Source organism: Eubalaena glacialis, chromosome 7, assembly GCF_028564815.1.
Source record: "Eubalaena glacialis isolate mEubGla1 chromosome 7, mEubGla1.1.hap2.+ XY, whole genome shotgun sequence".
Taxonomy (NCBI): domain Eukaryota; kingdom Metazoa; phylum Chordata; class Mammalia; order Artiodactyla; family Balaenidae; genus Eubalaena; species Eubalaena glacialis.
This window is the reverse complement of record NC_083722.1, coordinates 56,149,481-56,171,799: the sequence shown is the minus strand read 5'-3', so window position 1 is coordinate 56,171,799 and position 22,319 is coordinate 56,149,481. Positions and strand designations below refer to the sequence as shown.

At 46.1% G+C, this 22,319-nt stretch overlaps 1 protein-coding gene across 2 annotated transcripts; it reads left to right on the top strand.

Moving 5' to 3' along the window:
- Positions 1–4,129: 4,129 nt before the first annotated feature.
- On the top strand, positions 4,130–9,153 carry EOMES (eomesodermin). 2 transcript variants are annotated; one of them, XM_061195205.1, is made up of 6 exons: positions 4,130–5,001; positions 5,996–6,150; positions 6,804–6,925; positions 7,349–7,507; positions 7,598–7,659; positions 8,472–9,153. In XM_061195205.1, exons 1-6 carry the CDS (start codon positions 4,130–4,132, stop codon positions 9,151–9,153), a joined length of 2,052 nt encoding a protein of 683 aa, XP_061051188.1. The 2 variants fall into 2 exon arrangements, with proteins under 2 accessions (XP_061051188.1, XP_061051186.1); XM_061195203.1 differs by having other exon boundaries at positions 8,415–9,153.
- Positions 9,154–22,319: the final 13,166 nt, after the last annotated feature.

The following is a 22,319-nucleotide window of genomic DNA, read 5'->3' as shown; positions in this document are numbered from 1 at the left end:
GGGAATCTGGCCATCAGAGAACAAAGGGCCAAAGAGTGAACCCGCGATGGCGAAATAAAATGTAACATCAACAAAGAAAAGGCCATAGATAAATAGTAAAAGGACCAACTCACCACAAAAAACCCATTGACGTTTGCCCAGAGTCCAGGCGAAGCGCTGGTGACCGGTTAATGTTGGAATGTTTTCCTAGGGTTGAAAGGAGAACCGGCAGCAAGTCTGCTCAGAATTTACAAAGTGTTTGAATAACACGGACAGTGTTTTGATAACACATTTTTAGTAGGGGTGAAAATAATAGAATTTATTGGGACATTTATATGGGCCCCCTTGGTTGTGGCAGGGAGGGGAGGTAAACCATTTCTCACTGCACTCATTTATAACTCACCCCTGTAATTTATTCATACGTTTGTATGTATCTGTTATGTAATACCGTCTTACAGCCAAATGCTTCTCAGTTTTGCCTTTAAAAGCTGAATGCACTGATATTGGTTACCTTTAAGGGGGAGAAAGGGGTGAAGAGGTGCCCTGGCCAGGTTGGCAATAACTTTGTGTTATCAGTTTAAGACAGTAGCATGAATCTGGCATTATTGCTCAAGACAATACAGCATAAGACCTTTAATAGGCTCACACACAGGCATAACCTTGGCTTCCTTGTAGCTTTCAAAGGGTCCTGCTCCCTCCAGTCTCAGGCTGAAAGGTGCAAGATTTGAGTTAATCCAGCCAGCACTTGGGTCTGGGGTTCCAAGGGTTCTCCACGTTTCCTCCCTAGTGTTGATGTTTTTGTTCAATGTATTCCCGTACACTGTCAGTTGAGCCACATAAAACCAGGCACCTTTCAATAAATGTCTCATTTGGATTTCATGAAGCTTGGGGTGTAATTGAAATCAAACAGCAAACAGGCTGCAAGGCTGTGCTATTTGCCCACCCAATCGAAGGAGGGTGCTGCCTGACTTGTTCACTGAAGCCACTGCTTCAGCTTTCTTTTCTGTTCCTGTTTCTGGAAAAGAGTGATTACATTTTAAAGTGCGACTAGGACGTGTGAAAATAATTTTTATGCCTCTTTCCCTGGTTATCAGTAAAACTGAGCCAGCAAAAGGAAAGCCCATTTCAAGTAGGAAATCAGTCACAGATTTGCTCATCTATAACTCTCCAGGCATTTAGACTAATATATTCCATATGTAATAATAATAATGTAATTAATACAAAAGAACCGTTAAAGGAGATTTCTTTATCTCTATGCAGTCAGAAAAAAAATCATCTTTAGTTGAAACAGTGCTTTTCATTATGTTCAAAAGGAATTTGTAATATATATCTATAAATGTAATATAAATTATGGGTATATTTTCCATGTTCCAAAAATCCGGGCCCCAGAGCGGTTTTGTAGAGCCCGAATTTTTATTCTCTTTGAACTTCTCTTTGTTTCTCCGCCTGTAAAATGTGTTCAAGTTTGGGCAAAAGGATAGCTATACTGGGGAGGTGGGGAGATATAAAGTGCAATTTCCTGCCTCAAGAATCAACACTAATCCTAATTACACATACCGTGTATATATTTCATAATTAGGTAGCACTCAAATGAACCCACGCGCTTTCAAGAGCCTGCTCTGTGGCTGGAATAAAATCAAGCCTTTCTGATGTGGCACGGGGGACAGCTGGCTCGCGTTATTTGCGCCAGAGTGGGTCGGAGCGATGCCTGTTGCCTGCAGTGGCGCTTTGCCACGCGCAGAGCTTCCCTGGCCTCCTCGAAAGCAATTCGGGACACCGAGGCCCGCTGTCTCACTGAGATCAGGCGCAGAACTGCGATCTAACCCCAGCCACTCTGTCTCCAAAAACGTGAGATCTGATCTCCTCCCTACTTTTTCCTCAAACATCCTGCAGCTCAGGTCAAGGCTAATGTGGAAGAGCCTTGAGTGGTAACAAGATCCCCTAGCCCGGGCTCCCCCGCCAAGCTGCCCTTTCTTTCCTTGCTCTTGATCTCGTGAGTCCCGCTCACAGAACCTCCACGTTGAATATCTTGAAGTCTCGAAAAGCACAAAGTACTTGAAAAATGCAATTCTCCAAGACTTCCCTGAGTCAAAAGAAAACTAAAGCCGACGAGGTGGGAGTGGACGGTGGGGTGATCAGAGCAGAGAGCCAAGCCGAACCCGAACTAAACTGGTGGGACGACACGGGAGAAGTGCTGGGCTGAGCGCGCTCCGGGCCAGCGTTCCAGGAATCTGCTCCTGGGCTGCTGTGCCCGGACCTGCGAGGCCCCCACCCGGGCCACTCGCCTAACTTGCTCTCTCCCCCGCCCTGGCTGGGCCTTGACCCTGAAAACCTTCTCGCGCTCCCTGTTTCCACTACCGCGAAGACCTGGTAACCGCGTCCGAGTGCATTAAGAGCCGCCTCACTCTCTAACTCAGACGTGCCAGTATCGATGCTGCTGTGGTTTGAACCTAGGTTGGAAAGCTTCGAGCCGTTCTGCACCGGCGTGTGCGCGCTCAACGAATCCCGCGACCGCCTCGTGTTGCGGGTGAAGAGTTTCCCGTGTGATCGCGCTCGGTTGGGGAAGCAGAGTCCCGACCTCTCAGCCGGAAAACGCGCTCCCGGAGCGATTACAAGCCGCGTCTGTAATTGCTTATTAACAGCAAATATTCAGGCTTCTCCTTACCCGCAACGAAACGTGCGGGTATTAATAAACAATACAATAGGACGGCATCATCTTGCTCTGCTGTCTGCAAAAACGCAGTGGAGAAACAGGCAGCTGGGGCAAAAGGGCTTAATTCCATATCAAACTGATTATTTCACTAATTATTCCACCTTCTGTGTTGCGCTGCAGAGGAGAGGCGCAGGGAATCTTAACCGGGAGGCTGCTTTGTTTCTCGGTGTCAGGCCCAACTGAAGATGGGAGGGGGTGGGATCCGAGATTCAGGGAAACTGAGAGTGGATTTTAAATTGTGGGGAGTAAAAGTGATTGCCTCCTGAAAGCAGGCGTGATGGCGTGGGGATGAGGGTCTTCCCAGTATCCCACCCCACCGGGGCTTTTGATTCATAAGCTGACGGCTTCTGTCCTCAAGGACTGCAGTGTGCTCTCGCCGCCCCTGGAATCCCAAAAGCCCAACGGCGGGTTCCTCTCCACAAACACTTCCCACTGAGTAAAAGGGTGGGGCCGAACAAAAAGTGGTTCCTGCTTGTTGAAGGCCAGAGAGTCCTCTCCAATCGGGAAGAAAGTGTGCCTGAAGTTACAGCCCCCGACCAGGGAAGAGACTTCCTTGGGCCTCTCTCCAGCTCGTCCCAGATCCCCACCCTCAGAGACCGGTGCCTCCCTGCAAGCCATTAGCTTGCAGAACATTTCTACCTCCGGCCTCTAGAACCTGCTCCCGTCCCCGCATCCCCCGGCTCAGAGCGCTGTGACGACTTCTGTGTCAAGAGTGGACCCTGCTACGGAGACCTCAAACCCTGTTCCACTAAATTCCAGCGAAATACAGACACCAGGATTGATTCTCACAGCAGGACTGAGTCTCAAAAAAAAAAAAAAAAGAAAGAAAGAAAGAAAAGAAAAAGAAAAAGAAATAAAATCAAGCTAAAGGAAAAGAAAGTCGCAGGCTACTTGATCCAATTAGTAAATGCCTAATTGAATTAGTGTCACCTCCACCAGCCAATAGGAGGTTCCCGAGGCTGTGGGGCCGCGAAGCCCCTCCCCGGCCTCACATATATAAAGCAGCCAATGACAGCCTGCAAGTTTCCAAGTGGTCAACTCGACCGATAGTTTTTCAGTCGAGAAAGGCAGAAAGGCTAGCGCTGGTGGGTGGATGGGGAGAGAGATCTAAGACCTCTTCTTCCCGTGTGTGCGGGGGAGGAAGGTGGAGGTCCAGAGAGGCAAAAGGGACGCGGAAGGAAAAGGAGAGGGCTTCTCGGTCAGTTTTCGCCTCCTGCCTTCAAATTCAGTGCCCTTTCCTTGTGGAAAGGGCGCTGGGGTCGGGACGCGCGAGTGCGCGCCTTAGCGGTCCGCGTGTCGCCAGGTGGGTAACCCGGCACAGGAGGAAGGGGAAGTTACCTTCCCCTCGGAAGAGGGCGCTGGCTCCCTCATCCTGCCTTTATAATCAGGCCGCGGCCGGAGAGGAAGCAGCCAGCTGCCGTCTGCGCTCTGCAAAGCATGCAGTTAGGGGAGCAGCTCTTGGTGAGCTCGGTGAACCTGCCCGGCGCGCACTTCTACCCGCTGGAGGGGGCGCGAGGCGGTGGCGGCGGGAGCGCCGGCCACCTCCCGGGAGCGGCCCCCTCGCCTCAGAGGCTGGACTTAGACAAAGCGCCCAAGAAGTTCTCGGGCAGCCTCTCGTGCGAGGCAGGGAGCGGGGAGCCCGCAGCCGCCGGTGCGGGGGCCCCCGCGGCCATGCTCAGTGACGCCGACGCCGGGGACGCCTTTGCCGGCACCGCGGCCGTGGCCAAGCCGGGGCCCCCGGACGGCCGCAAGGGCTCCCCCTGCGGGGAGGAGGAGCTGCCCCCCGCCGCCGCCGCCGCCGCCGCCGCTGCCGCCGCCGCCAGCGCGCGCTACTCCATGGACAGCCTGAGCTCGGAGCGCTACTACCTCCAGTCCCCTGGGCCTCAGGGCTCCGAGCTGGCCGCGCCCTGCTCGCTGTTCCCGTACCAGGCGGCGGCCGGGGCGCCCCACGGATCTGTGTACCCGGCTCCCAACGGGGCGCGCTACCCCTACGGCTCCATGCTGCCCCCCGGCGGCTTCCCCGCGGCCGTGTGCCCACCTGGCAGGGCGCAGTTCGGCCCGGGAGCAGGCGCGAGCGGCGGCGCGGGCGGCAGCGGCGGGGGAGGCGCCCCGGGCGCCTATCAGTACGGCCAGGGGGCTCCGCTCTACGGGCCGTACTCCGGGGCAGCAGCCGCGGGTTCCTGCGGAGGACTGGGGAGCCTGGGGGTTCCCGGCTCCGGCTTCCGCGCCCACGTCTACCTGTGCAACCGGCCTCTGTGGCTCAAATTCCACCGCCACCAAACCGAGATGATCATTACGAAACAGGGCAGGTGAGCGCAGCGCGGAGGGGCCCCGAAGCGCGGGGGCAGAGAGGACCTGTGTGGTCCTGAGGGTGGCCGGGAATGGGGGACCGCCGCCCGCCCGCTCCGCTCTTGGCTGGGAGAGTGAGTTTCCGTGCGCAGCCAGTGGAGACGCCGCATCTCCAGTCCGATGTCCCTCCCGTCCGCGCACCGGCGGTTTGTGCAGGGCGCTAAGGCTACGGCTGCTTCCCCCCTTCCCTCTCGTCACCCTCACCTGGACTGACGAGGAGGAGGCGGAAATGGAAACTGGGGCTTGTCCACAAAGCTGGATTTCCTAGGTACGCCCGGCCGGCGGTACGCCGGTCCCTGAAGGCGGGCGAGGAGCCGCGGATGCGGGAAGGCTCCAGCGGTGGCTACCCTCTCTGAGCATAGGGCATGGGCTCCCGCAGTTTTAGGCGCCAGGGTCTCCGCGGGGCGCATCCGGGCGACAAGCGCGAAGACCAGAGCGCCGGCAACGAGGGCTGGTCCGGGTAGTGGGTTAGGCCGGATCTGGAGTCAGACGGGGCTGGGGTCCCAGGCCTGAGAAAGTTCGGATACACATCCCACTGCGGGCAGTGGTTACTTCTGGGGAAAGTGAGGGGTGGGTGCTGGGAGAGGGACGTCCAAAGGGGACTTTTAGCCTTACCAGTAGAACAAAATTTTTTTTTTTTACGAGAACAACTTAATGTTCTCTGGCACTTGTACATACAGAAAATAATGATTTTTAAACATCCTGGAAGAAAATAAATGAGCATCTGAAAGGGTCAAGAACTTGAGTGAGTGGTGCAGAAGGGCGGGGATTGGGGCAAATTATTTCAGAAAAGAGATGTTCCGAGAGTTGCCAACTCAAGAATATTTTACGTAGTGAGGGCCACTTTATCTACCAGTATTCTGTTCGTCTGTAGACTTCTAAATGTCGTCCTTGAGCGTGGGCCTGTGCCCGGGCGTTCCGATTTAAATCTCCTGGTTCTATTCCCTTGCACAGACGCATGTTTCCTTTCTTGAGTTTCAACATAAATGGACTCAATCCCACCGCCCACTACAACGTGTTCGTAGAAGTGGTGCTGGCGGACCCCAACCACTGGCGCTTCCAGGGGGGCAAATGGGTGACCTGCGGAAAAGCCGACAATAACATGCAGGGTGAGGAGAGAAAGGGCCTGGGCAGGGTGGATCGGCGGGAGCCCCCGACTCAAGACACTCAAGACTCAAGGCACATTTAAATCTCACATCCCTCCCTCCACATCCGGGGCCTGGAAGTGTTAGGAGTTTCTTTGTGTTGATTGTTTGATTAAGGGAGAGAATTGCTAAGTCAGACTTCTTGCCTACTAGTATATAGAATTTTAACCATGACCCTACTCTAGCCCTTCCCTCCACATCCCTACCTTTGAGAAAGGAATTGCTGTAAACTCTCCAGGTGGCAAGGGCTCCTGGCATTCTAATCTTCACTTGAGAAAAGGCCTCCCCAAGGTTGAGTTCACCATAAAAATCCAACCACCTTCCATCAGATCTTGCCTGTCTAGCTTCAGAAGCCCCCAAGTTAACCTTCAAGAGGCATTGCCTACTGGCTCCATTTTTGCCTTGTCCAAGGAAGGCTGGAAGCACAGGGGCCCTGGGAGGGGAATCAGTAGAGTCTAGTTGGTCTCCACTGGCCTTCTTAAACTGCTAATGATGGGAGACGTGTTCTAAGTCTAGCTCTTAAATCTTGCCCGTAGGTAGTAAATACCCCTCCCCTACCTCCATTTGCAAACAGCCCTTTATGCTTGGGTTTTGTGTTTTGTTTCATTTTCTCTTAGGCAACAAAATGTATGTTCACCCAGAGTCTCCTAATACTGGTTCCCACTGGATGAGACAGGAGATTTCCTTTGGGAAATTAAAACTCACCAATAACAAAGGCGCAAATAACAACAACACCCAGGTAGGATTGACAGAAGAGGTGGTGTCTTCTGGCTGTGAATCTCTTTTCTAATGAGTTTCCATACTCTTCATTGTATTTGTAATATTTGCAGGTACCTGTTGCTTGCCTCTTTCTAGTCTTTTTTTTTTTTCTTTTGACCTTTCTCATTTTTATTTATTTATTTTTTTTCCTACTAGATTTCAATAACAGTGAGTTAACTGTTAGGAGCAGAAATACTGAAATCTTTTGGCGACTTAGGAAACCAAGAGGCAAGAGTGTTTATTTAAACACACACACCCAGCTATGTTTTAAGTTTCAAAAATGGCAATAGAAAAGTTAGCTGTTGCTGGGGAGCAAGCAGGAGTCGCATTCCAAAATACAGAATTTGTCAAAATCGACTTTACTTTTTCGATTTGGCAGCTCTTTTCTCTGTACCACTTGCAGATGATAGTCTTACAGTCTTTACACAAGTACCAACCACGACTGCACATCGTTGAAGTCACAGAGGATGGTGTGGAGGACTTGAACGAGCCCTCCAAGACTCAGACCTTCATCTTCTCAGAAACGCAGTTCATTGCAGTGACTGCCTACCAAAACACCGATGTGAGTGCCCCATGGTCCCCAAGAATCCCTGAAGCTCAGTCCAGCGTGAGAGAGAAAACACTCAATGACTGTTTTTTCTCCCTTGTCTAGATAACTCAACTAAAGATTGATCACAACCCCTTTGCAAAAGGCTTCAGGGACAACTATGACTCGTAAGTGCACCTTTATTTTTCCTTGCCTGGTCATCTTTGAACAAGACATATCGAATCAGACACTTTCTTGAGACCATATTCTAGGAAGAGCTTTCACGGTTGGGATTTTTGCCTATTTTTATTTTTGCATATTTTTGGCCTTGACTAATCTTGCTTTAGAATTTTCACAGAAGGGTTTTGTTCATTTCTAAAGAAATGTTAAGGGCTTAAAAATGAGGAGTTTTTTTTTTTAACATTTGAGTGGAGATTTGAAATTTTCATAATCTGCATTTATATGCCTTCCTTTCCATTTGATCCCAGTTTTTTTATTCTCTCAGGAGCAGGGATTATTATTCCCTCTCATTTTTTTACATAAGAAAAACCTGACACTAAGAGGATGTCATTTTCACAACATCAAACAGCAAGGCCCCACAAATGCCTTTTAAATCTGGGATTTCTACCCACCATGGCCAGCATTCCTTCCCTACCACTGAAGGGAGAGTTGCTCCAAGTTCTTCCAAGTTCTAGGACTTGCAAAGATGGATTTTCTACAGTTTAAATACTTAATGCCTGGGAGGAAGCTTTTTCTTTCGTGGTGGGAAATTTGGCCGCAATGAGCCAAGTCCAGCTAAAATGGGCCAGTGCATCCCTACTACCTCCACCCCTCCACTCGACACACCAGCACTCCTGCTCTAGAGCCTTCTTCATTTCTGGGAGGTAGATTGTTTGGGGACAACATTAGGGGTTTTTTTTAAGTGTTTCTCTTTATATTGTAGCATGTACACCGCTTCCGAAAATGACAGGTTAACTCCATCTCCCACGGATTCTCCTAGATCCCATCAGATTGTCCCCGGAGGTCGGTACGGCATTCAGTCCTTCTTCCCGGAGCCCTTTGTCAACACTTTACCTCAAGCCCGATATTATAATGGCGAGAGAACCGTGCCACAGACCAACGGCCTCCTTTCACCCCAACAGAGCGAAGAGGTGGCCAACCCTCCCCAGCGATGGCTTGTCACACCCGTCCAGCAACCTGGGACCAACAAACTAGACATCGGTTCCTATGAGTCTGAATATACTTCCAGCACCTTGCTCCCATATGGTATTAAATCCTTGCCCCTCCAGACATCCCATGCCCTGGGGTATTACCCCGACCCCACCTTCCCTGCAATGGCAGGGTGGGGAGGTAGAGGTTCTTATCAAAGGAAGATGGCAGCTGGACTCCCATGGACCTCCAGAACAAGTCCCCCTGTGTTCTCTGAAGATCAGCTCTCCAAGGAGAAAGTCAAAGAAGAAATTAGCTCTTCTTGGATAGAGACACCCCCATCCATCAAGTCTCTTGACTCCAATGATTCAGGGGTGTACACCAGTGCTTGTAAGCGAAGGCGGCTGTCTCCTAGCTCCTCTAGCAATGAAAATTCTCCCTCCATAAAGTGCGAGGACATCAATGCTGAAGAGTACAGTAAAGACACCTCAAAAGGCATGGGGGGGTATTATGCTTTTTACACGACTCCCTAAAGAGTTATTTTAACCTCGTCAAAATGAGCTAACTTTTTGCCGATGGACTTGGTGGTGTTTTTTGTTGTCTTCTTTGTCTAGGTTGCCAAAAAGACGTTTGCCTTCCACCCTGATGCATCCCGTTTTGTGCAATTCTCTAAAAGAAGGTGCCAAAGCTTTTTGATTGCTTCAGGTAACTGAAACAAGCCTAGCATTTTTTTCTTTTTTAATAAAATTAATGGAGGACTTTCAAGTGTTTTTAAATTTGAAGGTGATTCAAAGTTATGGATTTATTTATTGGAGACACTAGACATTCAGAGAACTGGGCTGTGAAGATTGAGTGCCTAGCGCCATCAAAGGTGTTGAAAGCTTTGGTTCTCATTTTTATTTGTAAATCTGTAAGCAAATAGAAGCCCAGAGTGGTAAGATGTTTTGCTTCTGGAATAGAAGGGTGAGCCTTAACCTTCAACAAGGGACTTTTGCTGTTAACTTTCTGCTAGGGACAAAAGATGTTAGGCCTGGGAGGCAAGAACTTTGTGAAGGTGCTGGTTTGACCTGACTTTGATTCTTCCCAGGCTTTTGAAACAAGCCATGTTTGCCCTAGTCCAGGATCGCCTCATGTACTAGGCCTCTGCTGTGTGCCTGGGTGGCTTGTAGGACTTAGGAGACAGCAAGGGAGGGGGGCACCAGAAAACAAACAAACAAAAATGGAGAATTTTAAAGTGTACAGTTGTGTGCTTAGATACACTGTAGAATAATGTGGAAAATATTGTACAAATAGTCTACGTAGGTATATGAGATTATGTAAAATTGGTGCTTTGGCTTTGTAAAGAATTTGCAATTCACCGGACCACAGCTGCAGGAGCAGGGGAAGTTCCGTCATCCCCACAACATATGGGAATATTCTGTTTACTTCTTAGTTAAGAATGTATTCAGCTACTGTACTAACTTGAAACGTGCTAAGGAAAACCCCCATGTCATCCTCTTCCTCCGCCACCCCCACTTCCCAACTTGGTAACGTGAGGAAACAGAAACCTGACGCCCCAGCTCCTATAGGCTTTCTAGAGACCTTGGATTTTTATGTACAGTCGTAGTCATTTTTAATAAATGTGGTTCATTAAGGGAACAGGCATAGCCCTGTCTTCTGTACTATGGGTTTTCATCTTTGTTTCAAAAATCTTAGTTTGCTTCCTCCTCCACCCTCCTCCAGCGGGAACCCTGTCCCACCAACCCACTCCCCCACCCCAAGTAAGCCTCTAGAATCTCTAAGTGGACAGTGTCTTCGTTGAGGGGGTGGGGATGCTCTTGTTTATCTTTTTTCCTTGAAGATGAATGGGGTTATTTCCTCACCGCACTGGGAAGTCTGGACAATGGGGATTGGAGCTGGGGAGGGGGAGGAGGGTTGCCGCCGAGATGCAAGATTGCCCACAGCAGGCTTGATATGAGCCTAGGAAACCTCCACCCCCAGCCCTTGGCGTCCGGGCCTCTCCTAGACCTCCTTGGGGTCTCCCATCCCCGGACCCACATGGGCTCCCCGGGCACCCTCGCGGCCCTCTGGGCGCCCACGAGTTCCGGATCCCTGAGGCCAGGCGGGAGCGGGCCGCCCCCACCCCCGCTCCCGCTGCCACCTGCGGCTTCCTTCTTCCCGGAGCCCCGGACGCCGCAGCGGGGGCAGCTGCGGGCCGGGGCGCTGGGGATGCGGCGGGAGCGCAACGCAACTCTGCGAGCAGCGGCCGGGGAGCCGGTTGCCTAGCTTTCAGCTCCGCTTTTTCGGCTCTCAATCCGCGGGAGGGGCCTGGGCCCGCGGAAGAGTTAAACCAAGGAGTGCGGCGAAGGGCCCTTTGTCCCCCAGCCAGACATCCTGCCGCGCTTATCTGCAGACGGCTTCTGGCCCGGCTTGCAATCCTTTCCAGCCCCCTCCCGACGCTCCCGGGGTAAAGGTCTGGCCGGGAGTGTCATTCTGCTAACTGCGTGGCGCGGAAATGCAGCTGCTAAGAGGATTAGTTCTGGGAGGCGAGCGATCGGCCCGGCCCTCCTCCCCTTCTGCGCCCAATTAAGGCCGCCGCGAGCTCGCACCTCGCTTCTCCGCGGTTTCCAGTTCCCACCGCCCTTCCCGGTTCCGAGTCCTTCTCGCGCCGCCTGTGACCTTGGGGTCTCGGACTCTAGCCCCGCGGCTCCGACGATGCCTGTTGAAAACGCTTTGCCCAAACCGCCCCGAATTTTACTGGAGCTGGAAGCGAAAGCCTTGAAATTTGGTTTATGTGTGTTTACTGTGGATGACAGACTCAGACTGGGGGAGGAGGACTAGGAGCCCCCTAACCCGGTCTGCGCGCCCCCCGCCCCAACCCCAAGGAACCCGAGCGTATTGGGAGATGCGATGGAATTTCGAAACGGTGTTCTCCTCTTCTGCCCTCTAGAAAGACAGCAAATGCTAATCACCTCCGGGATAAAGCAGACACTGGCCCCAGTCTATTTCCAGTCCTGTATATTTTTGCACCGTACAGTAAAAAGAACCTGGTACTTGTGAAAAGTCCCTCACAGTGTTTAATAGAAACGTAAGTGGCTGAGTGGCCCCAATTAACACCTTGTGATAAGGCATTCCTACGATGGAGTGTCAGACACCAAATTGTGAAGAGATGTATCTAATTAATCCTCCTAGGATGACACCGATAAACAAGCCTCTATTTAAATAAAGATCAAGGACTCGGCGCCCCGTTTGTTTACATTCTCCGCCGGAGTCCCAGCGTTTGCGCCCTCGCAGGCGGCGTTCCCTGCGCTGGGGCGCGAGGGCGAGGGCTGTCTGGGTGGGGGAGCACCGGCTTGGGGGGTCGCTGGTTCGCCTCCGTTCTAGCCCCAAACAGAAATATGCAATTAGACAAACTGCAACGAAAGAGGAAAAAGAAGTGCAAAAAGGACACGACTCTGACTTGGAAATACTATTGTTTGTCATTTTCCACGCGTGTCCTTTACATTGCCAAACACTTTTTGGTTGTCTGAGTTTTTAAAAGGAAGGCAAACAAAAAAGCCTTCCACTCGTAGCCCCAGGAAGTCTTTTCTGCTTTGGGAAGAACTCGGAGCTGGACCTTCCCCGCCCCCCACTCCGCACGAGTTCGCTCCTCGCTGCCCCGGGATTCCTCCTCCAGGGTGCTGAAGCCCAGAAGCGCTGGGGTGAGGGGTAGCTATCCTGGGGGGTGGGGTGGGGAGCCACCCACTGGGAAAGGCAAGGAGAATCTGGAAAGAAATAGGGGAAGAGGGGAAGGTGCAGCCAAACTCTCAGTCTGTAAACCAGGGCCGGGGCTTGGAGCCCGCTCGGAGTCAGCAACAATGCACATCCCCACTCCTCAAAGGGGAGTTTCAAGGCTCCAGATCAGCTTTTGGTCCAGGCTCCTTCCTTTCCAGCCGCCTCTGATTAACTTTCAACCTGGGGGTAAAGGCAGACTCACGATCCTCCCTTTCCTCTGCAGGCTCTTCCTTCTTTCTGAACCAAACAAGGGGGGGCGGGTACGATGCCCAGTTTTTTTGTTGTTTATTCTTTTGTTCTTGTTGTTTTTAATTCTGCAGGTGTTACGGAAACGCTCCGAAATAAAAAATTCCCTCCTGTCCCTAATCGAAATTGAGTCTCCAGTGGGGACAAAAATTAAAATCACTCTTTCTCCACTGGCCTGGACGCTTCCCTTTCCCCGCTCGCGCCACGATGTCCCCCCGCCCAGCTGCCAGCCAGCTCGTAGAGTTTGGCTTTTCACCGCGCGGAGATTTCGGCATCATCGGGAGGCACTTTTAAAAGGCAATTTGCAAAACTCTGTTGGTGGGCCTGATCGAGTCCCCTTATGTGAACTCCCCATCCCTTGGGTTTAAGGTTTCGAGTGCACGAATTCCGCCGGTCTAGCCCCCGGGATACTCGAAACCGCGGAATCTGTCCACCTGCGCCGGTCTTCGTCGGGGGTCGGAGTCCCTCCTGCGCTTCGCGGACGCCTGGGCGCAGCGCCTGCACTTGGCGTTCTCATGGGTTCCGCCAGCCCGAACCCGCAGGAGCTGGATTTCCTTCCCCGCCCGTGAGCTGAGCGGTTGGTGGGCAGCCTGAAGCTACGACATTTTTTTTAAACATGATGGGGACTCTGACCTTGGTGGTCACTGAATTTCTCCTTATTACAGCTTAAAAGAAGTAAACTTCTGGAGACCCCTCCACCCTCTCCCCCTTTCTCCTTCGGCCCTAGGAGTCCTTTGCGTGTCGCCGAGGACGCATCGAGTCACCGAGGGAAGGATGTTGCTGCGCCAGACACGGAGCAGGCCCTTGGAGGTGGTCCCCAAAGTGCCCGACTTCTGATGGACCTCTGGCCGCCCTCGAAGCGCCGGATCTCTGCTTATTTGGGGCAGCAGAATGTGAACATCCACCCCCACCCCCGGCCATTTAAATTTTCCTCGTCTCCCTAAAAAGTCCTTAGCGTCCTTCTAGAAGTTCTCGTGAAGGCAGCGGGGCGCGCACAGGAACTTCTGTAACCCCAGGCTGGACCAGATTTCCTCGCACTGTTGGCGCCGCGCTCTTGGCGGTGGCTCCTGCAGCGGTTCCGAGGAGGCTGCGGGGTCCGGGCGGCGGGCAGCCTTCGCCATCTGGCGGCCGCGGCAAGTAAAGCTCTTCCAGCCGAGCAGGGCCTCGTTACAGGCGCTGCCGCTTCTGCATCCCGCATCCCACTTCCCCTCCTCCTTCGTAAAGCTCCTCGGTTTGGGGGGAGGAGCCCGGAATTTGGGGTTGGAGGACTTTAAAGTCTAGGCCTGGACCACTGCTCACTAGCTGCCTTGGCTCATCTGTGAAGTGAGGATTCGAACGACGCCTGCCTCGCTGAATATCATCCGGGGCGAGGGAGGAGAGAATGAACTTAACTGCTTTGCAAACCGTTGAGTAGCTCAGAGTATTAGTAGGCATAATTAATTACTAATTTTATAACAAGGTATGTAGTGGTAAACACAAGTGCATTGCAAATGAAAGATTTTTTTTCTGTAGGATTTTTAAATTTTTATTTTATTTTTATTGAACTATAGTTGATTTACAGTGTTGTGCTAATTTCTGCTGTACAGCAAAGTGACTCAGCTATACACATATATACATTCTTTTTTAACATTTTTTTCCATTATGGTTTGTCCCAGGAGATTGGATGTAGTTCCCTGTGCTATACAGGACCTTGTTGTTTGAAAGATTTTTTTAATTAACTCAAAAATAATTACGGACATTTGCAAACATACACGAAAGTAGAGAGCAGTGAACCCCCATGTATCTGTCTTCCAGCTACACCAAACATCAATTCACGCTGCTCCTGTTTTATCCTGTAAATCCCTACCCATCCTCTACCACAAACCCCAGAAATCCCGGCAACTAATCCACAATTATTTCCATACATAGCCCTAAAAGATAAGGAATATATATATATATATATATATATATATATATATATATCACACCTATAGAATCAACAGTAATCTCTTCAAAATATGAAATATCCAGGCTTGTTTCCCTGATTGGCTCATAAAGTTTTTGTTGTTCCTCTTGTTTGTTTTTTACAGTTGGTTTATTTGAATCAGGGTCCAAAAAAGTCTCGCACATCTAGTTGATTTTCTTAATTCTCTTAATTTAGAAGTCTTCCCTCTTTTATTTTTCCTCGCCATTTATTGAAGAAGTCTGAGCATTTATTCTGTCTAGTTTTCCAGGTTCTGGATTTTTCTGATTGCATTCCTGTGGTGATAACATGATTCTCTGACCCTTGTATTTCCAACAAAATGGTAACTAGATATGAAAACTTCATCTGATTAAAATTCTATTTTTTGGCAGCAATATCTCATCAGTGGTCTATTCTACCAGGAGACCCTTCACATCTGGATTGTTTCTCCTTGGGCCTGCTATTGTCCACTGATGATGTTCACCAGGTCCATTTTTTCATTGAAGATTTGACAAAGGAGGTAAGTTTCAGTACAGCTATTGTTACATATGCAGGAGAATGTTTTACTCAATGGTACTTCGGTTTTTTTCTAACATGTGTTTTTACCCCCAGCTTTACTGAGATATAATTGACATATAACACTGTGTATGTTTAAGTTGTACAGCCTGATGATTTGGTCCATGAATATATTGCAAGATGATTACCACAATAAAGTTAGTTAGCATGTCTATCACATCACATAATTACTACTTTTGTGTGTGTGGTGAGAACATTTAAGATCTACTGTTTAGTAACTTTCAAGTATATAATAAAGTATTGTTAGCTATAGTCACTATGCCATACATTGAATCCCCAGAGCTTATTCATCTTGTAACTGAACCCTTTATAATCTTGTACCCTTTGACCATTTCCCTCACCCCCCAGCCCTTGGCAAACATCATTCTTTTCTTTATTTCTGTGAGTTCTGCTTTTTAGATCCACATATAAGTAAGATCATACAGTATTTGTCCTTCTCTGTCTGACTTAAGATAATGCCTGCCATATATCTGGAGAAAAACATGGTTCGAAAGGATAATGCATCCCAATGTTCATAGCAGCACTATTCACAAAAGCCAAGACATGGAAACAATCTAAATGTCTATCAACAGAGGAATGGATAAAGAAGATGTGGTGCATATATACAGTGGAATATTACTCAGCCATTACAAAGAATGAAATAATGCCATTTGCAGCAACATGGATGGACCTGGAGAGGATCATACTAAGTGAATTAAGTCAGAAAGAGAAAGACAAATATATGATATCACTTACATGTGGAATCTAAAAAAAATGATACAAAGGAACTTATTTATAAAACAGAAACAGACTCACAGACTTAGAGAACGAACTTCTGGTTACCAGCGGGGAGAGGGGGAGGGATGGATTGGGAGTTTGGGATTGACATGTACACATTGCTATATTTATAATAGATAACCAACAAGGACCTACTGTATAGCACAGGGAACTCTGCTCAATAATCTGTAATAACCTAAATGGGAAAAGAATTTGAAAAAGAATAGATACATGTATATGTATAACTGATTCACTTTGCTGTACACCTGAAACTAACACAACATTGTTAATCAACTATACTCCAATATAAAATAAATTTTTTAAAAAATGTATAATGCCCACAAGGTCCATTCGTGTTGTTGCAAAAGGCAGGATTTCCTTCTTTTTTATGGCTAAATTGTATATATGCCAATTTTCATGTATCCATTCCCCCATGGATGGGCACTTAGGCTGGTTGTTTGCATGTTTTGGCTGGTGTGAATGATGCCGCAATGAAAGTGGGGGTGCAGATGTCTCTTCAAGCTAGTGAGTCACAATGACACTTTGATTGTGACATTAAACAGAGTGAACCAAAAATCCGAGGTCTCTTCTCTTTATATATTACCACAGGAAAGTAGCTGTAGCCCTCTGGGGAACATGGGTCATAGAAAAACAAGTAAGAAGATGGACAAAGTACATCAATTGATAAGATTTAGCAGATGATCCATGTTTATTGAAACAGTTTGCTACACACAGATTGCTAAGAAATCACATTAAACCAGTGCATAACAAAGTGATAAAGAGTGTTTCTATTTGTTTTTCTACTCCCAGGACAAATTATCAATCTCCTAATCTCCTTAAAAATATATTTCCAGAATTGATAAGCATCATTTGGAAATCATAAGTGGTGAAAAGGACTACCAAATAGTTTGGTGGTTGCTATGGGGAGGAGATGATTTCGTCCATGATAAGTAAGGAGAATTGGTTTCTTATCACGGAGTTTGGAGTGGAAGGAACGTGTGGGGAGGGGATCTGGGGAAGGGAATAGGTGGGGGAGAGTCCATGGAACTGCGGGTTACTATCCACAATTCACAGCCCAGAACTCCTGGAATTGAGATGGAATTGGTGACTGAGAATATCATGGTAATTCTATGAATAACAAGGATAGATTTAACCCGTAGATGCATTACTATGCTCCTGTCCCCTTCCCCAACCACAGGCCACCAGGCAGTCATAATGTTGGCTGAAACAGTTTGTCTTTGGTAGTCACCATTTCTTCATGGAATGTCCCAATTTTAATGTCCTGGGAAACTGACCTTCTCCTCAGCCTTTGAGTCCCTGAATGGGAGATCTGGGAGATACCTCAGTGGGGTGCAGCTCTGTGCACACCACGACACAGAGGCAGAGCCTTCGTTGGCTGCCATGCCCCCTGAGGAGTCTGTTGGCTCTGTAGCATACCATGGGGTGGACCCTATACTTTAAAAGGCGGAAGATTTATATGATCTGAAGAGAAACCAGAGTGCAAACCCTATACTTTAAACATAAAATGTTTCAGAGGCATGTGAAATATTTAGTCATGAAAACATTAAATTCTAGAGCATAGTTTTTAATTATTTTTTCTGTTGTTTTTCAGAACAATATTTGAAATGAACAATATTTGAGATCTAAATGAATCAATGATTAATCTTTCTTCTTTATTTTTTTCTAAAATATAAGCCTGTCATGGAGTTGTGTCTATTTCTTCTTGCACTTTGACCTATACTCAACTCTGGGGTAGTGAATTTACCCTACATATCTGTTGCTTTTCTTAATCCTGGTAGGTGGGTTTTATCTTTATATTATAAATCTAAAATCCAAGAACATTTACTTCTTCCAGGATTCCAGTTTTTTTCCTGTGCACCACCTTTTCAACAAAGTGATTGTTGATCTAATTAACCAACTAACCAACTAAGTAGACTATGCTCATCACTAAATATTTAGAAGGCTGCAGGTAGAGACCACATAGCTGTTGCAGAAAAGCACAGAGAAACGCAGGTTGAGTTAGTGTGCAAAAAAGCACATACATGCATGTATGCAAGAGTGTGTATTTGTGCTCCAGGGCTGAATACTATTAAATTGAGATCAGAGAGAGTGAAAAATATGATTAGAATAGAATGATATGGTGGTATCTAATATTTCCTTTAGGGACCCTTTTGCTCAGAGCTGTCAAAACAGTTTGTGTAAATAGACCAGACCGAGGGCGGTGCTCCTAAGCATACTGATGAAATACTCTTCTGAAAGACAGGATGCAAACATAAGAGAATCTCTAAGAATACAATTACACCTTAATCTGGGGATGGTGCCTCAAAAATGATTCCCTCCCATCCCTCTTTCCCTTTCAGAAAAACAAAAACAAGTAAAAACTCATTGGGAAAGGGCAAAGCAAGTATTCCAGAGTTCTATCATGCCCTCTTTCCCACTGGAGTTTTAGGAAACAACTTGTGAGTCACATCTTAGCCTGGTACTGAGGAATTAAGGTTCTTGCTGGAGTCTCTGTAGCTGGGGCAATAATGTCTACCAAGTATTCCACTGGTTTCTCTATGTTTCCCAGCCCCTTGCACTTAGGTAGAGTCACTGGAACCCACAGAGAGAACAGTATAGATAAGGATGGATAAGTATGGATAAGCATTTACCAAAAGCTACAGCCTTTTGAAGAAGGATTTGGCCAACCTGTAGCCAGTCAGAAAATAGGAAGCCAAACTTTCCTTCCACCTTCTACTTCCTTTCCAGTGCCTCTGATTGGCTGAACTCAACAGGAAGCCAGAGGGCCAGGAAGTCTGTGGATGCAGTCATAGAAGTCAGCATCATGGGACCAGGGCAGGATGGAGAAGAATGGAGCGTGGAACTGGGGGCAATGACGAAAATACCCAGCCCCACTCTCACCCCCCATGCAAAGCCTTGATTGCTAAATGTTAGCCTTCTAAATACCTTCCTGTTGTTTTGAGATATCCCCAGGAAAGATGTTTCAAGAATAGCTGGAAATCTGCATTCTTATGTGAAAATCCCATTATTTTTCATTTCTATTTCTATTACTCTATAATAACCTAAATGGGAAAAGAATTCGAAAAAGAAAAGATACATGTATATGTACAACTGAATCACTTTGCTATACACCTGAAACTCACACAACATTGTTAATCAACTGTACTCCAATATAAAATAAAAATTTAAAAAGAGGAAACATGGAGAAAACTACACCAAGGCTTATATTAATCAAATTACTTAAAACCAGTGACGAAGAGCAAAACGAAAAAGCAACCAGGGGGAATAAAAGACACATTATGTACAAAGAAACAAATATCAGAATGACAGCAGAACATAAGTAGGCTAGGTGACAAAGAAACATCTTTAAAATACTGAAAGAATAAAACCATCAATGTAGACTTCTATACCCAAGGAAAATATCTTTCAAAAACAAGGTGACATAAAACTTTTTCAGATGTATGAAAACTGAGAGAATTTATAACCAGCAGAACTGCACTACAAGAAATGCTAAAAGAAATGCTTCAGATATAAAGAAAAGGATACCAGATGGAAATCTGGGATCTACATAAGGAATGAAGAGCTATGGAAATGGTAACTACATGAGTAAATATAAAAGACTTGTTTTCTTATTTTCAAAATCTCTTTAAAAGAAAATTAACTGTTTAAAGTGAAAATAACAAGATGTATAGTGTTTATAATACATATAGAAATAAAATATATGACAATAGCACAAAGGCTGGGAGTAGAGAAATAGAGATATATTATAATACATCAAGTGATATAGTATCACTTGAGATAAACTGTGGTATGTAAAAGACGTTTACTAAAAATCCTAAAGCAGTCATCAAAAAAACAAAATAATTACAACTAATAAACCAACAAAGGAGATAAATTGGAATAAAAAATATTCAATTAACCCAAAGAAGGCACAAAAAGAAGGAAAAGGAAACAAAGAACAGGTGGAATAAACAGAAAACAAATAACAAGCTGGTAGATTTTAACCCAACAATATTAATAATAACAGTAAATGGTTAGCCACCCCCATTAAAATTTTCAGAGATTGTCAAATTGGATTAAAAAGTGAGGCCTTTCTATATGCTGCCTATAAGAACAAATTTTAAATATAAAGACATTACATAGGTTAAAATTTAAAAGATTAAAAAGATATAGCATGCTAACACTAATCAAAAGAAAGCTAGAGTGGATATATGAATATCAAAATAGATTTTAGTGTCAAGGAAAACAGATCATTTAAGAATGATAATGGAATAAATTTATGAATAGGTCCTAATAATCCTAAGTGTTTATGTATCTAATAACAAAGAGTTATCTGAGGTTCATGTAAAGTTAAAAATCAATGTAAATCACCATGTTTATAGACTAAAAGTGAAAAACCATGATTGTCTCTATAGATGCAGAAAAAGCATTTGACAAAATCCAACATTTATTCTTGGCAAAATCTCTTAGCAATGTTGAAATAGAAGGGAATTTCCTCAAGGACACTCTTACTAACATCATACTTAATAGTGAAAAGTGGAATGCTTTCTCCTCCAGACCAGGAACAAAGCAACGATGTCTGCTGTCACTGTTGCTACTCAACATTATACTGAAGGTTCTAGCCAGTGCAGTCAGGCAAGAAAAAGCATCAAAGTCTTCCAGATTAGGAAGGCTGAAGTAAAACTGTCTTTATTTGCCAATAACATGATCATCTACAGAGAAAAGTCTATAAGAAGGCCATTAGAACTAATAAATTATTTTAGTCGGACTGTAGGATAAAAGATTACTATATACAAGTCAATCGTATTTTTATATACTAGCAACAATCAGAAATTTTATTTAAAATATTATTTAAAGATAACATCAAAAATATGAAATGCAAGGGTCTTCCCTGGTGGTCCAGTGGTAAGGAATCCGCCTTCCAATGCAGGGAATGTGGGTTCGATCCCTGGTCAGGGAACTAAGATCTCAAGTGCCGCAGGGAAACTAAGCCCACAGGCCGCAACTACTGAGCTCGGATGCCTCAACGAGAGAGCCCGCATGCTGCGAACTACAGAGCCCACGTGCTCTGGAGCCTGTGCGCCACAACCAGAGAGAGAAAACCCACACGTCACAACTAGAGAGAAGCCCACATGCCACAACTAGAGAGAAGCCTGCATGCCGCAATGAAAGATCCCACATTTTACAACTAAGACCCGACACAGCGCCCCCCCCCAACAAAAATAAAGAAAATAAATTTAAAAATATGAAACACAAGACCTATGTGCTGAAAACTATAAAACATCACTGAGAGAAATTAAAGACCTAAATAACTAGGGAGATACATTGTGTTCATAGGTCCAAAGGCTCAATATTTTTAAGAAGGTAATTCTTCCCAAATTGATATATAAATTCAGCAGGCTTTTCTTTGGTTGGCATTGACAAGCTGATTCTAAAATTCCTTTGGAAATGGGAAAGACTCAGAACAGCCAAAAAACTTTGAAAAAGAAGAACACTGTCTGTCTTTAAGATTTATTATAAAGCTGCAGTAATCAAGACAGTATGAGATTGGCATAAAGATACACAAAATAGACTGATGGAACTGAATAGAGTGTGTAGGTGTAGACCCTCACAACTGATTTTCAACAAAGGTGCAAAAGCAATTCAGTGGAGAAAGAGTAGTCTTCTTAACAAAAGGTGCTAGAGCAATTGAACAATCATATGCAATCTATAATTTGCATGATATTCAAATATCAGTTTAGAATGGATCAAGCTGTAAAACCTAATACTATGGCATTTATAGAAGAAAATATTGGAGAAAAGCTTTATGATTTTTGGTCCAGCAAAGACTTCTAAGTTCTGGCACCAAATGTACTATTCATAAAAAAAAATGTCAACAAATTGGACTTTATCAAAAGTAAGAACTTCTGCTCTTTAAAAGACATTGTTAAAAGAATGAAAAGACAAGCCATAAACTAGGAGAAAATATTTGCAAATCATGTATTTGATAAAGGCCTTGAAACCAGAATATATAAATAATACTTAAAACTCAAGAAAACAAGTTACTCAGTAAAATATAGGCAAAAGATTTAAATAGATATTTCACCAAAAAAGATATATGGATGGCAAATAAACACATGAAAAGAGTCAGCATCATTAATTATTAAAGAAATGAAAATTAAAGCCACTGAGAGATACAAGAGATACTATTACAGATCTTTTAGAATGTCTGAAATTAAACAGACTGACAATACCAAGTGTTGGCAAGGACGTGAAGGAACTGGAACTCTCTATGTGGCTGGTGAGAATGTGAAATGGTGCAACCACTTTAGAAAATAGTGTGACAGATATATACCTACCGTATGACCCCGACATTCAACTCCTAGGTATTGCAAATATATGTCCATAAAAACACTTATAAAATATTCATAGCAGTTTTATTTGTAA

Coding starts and splice junctions, on each gene's coding strand:
- EOMES (XM_061195203.1), top strand. CDS start 4,130: ATGCAGTTAGGGGAGCAGCTCTTGGTGAGCTCGGTGAACCTGCCCGGC. Junction 6,926..7,348: donor CAAATAACAACAACACCCAG/GTAGGATTGACA, acceptor TACCACTTGCAG/ATGATAGTCTTACAGTCTTT. Junction 7,508..7,597: donor CTGCCTACCAAAACACCGAT/GTGAGTGCCCCA, acceptor TCCCTTGTCTAG/ATAACTCAACTAAAGATTGA.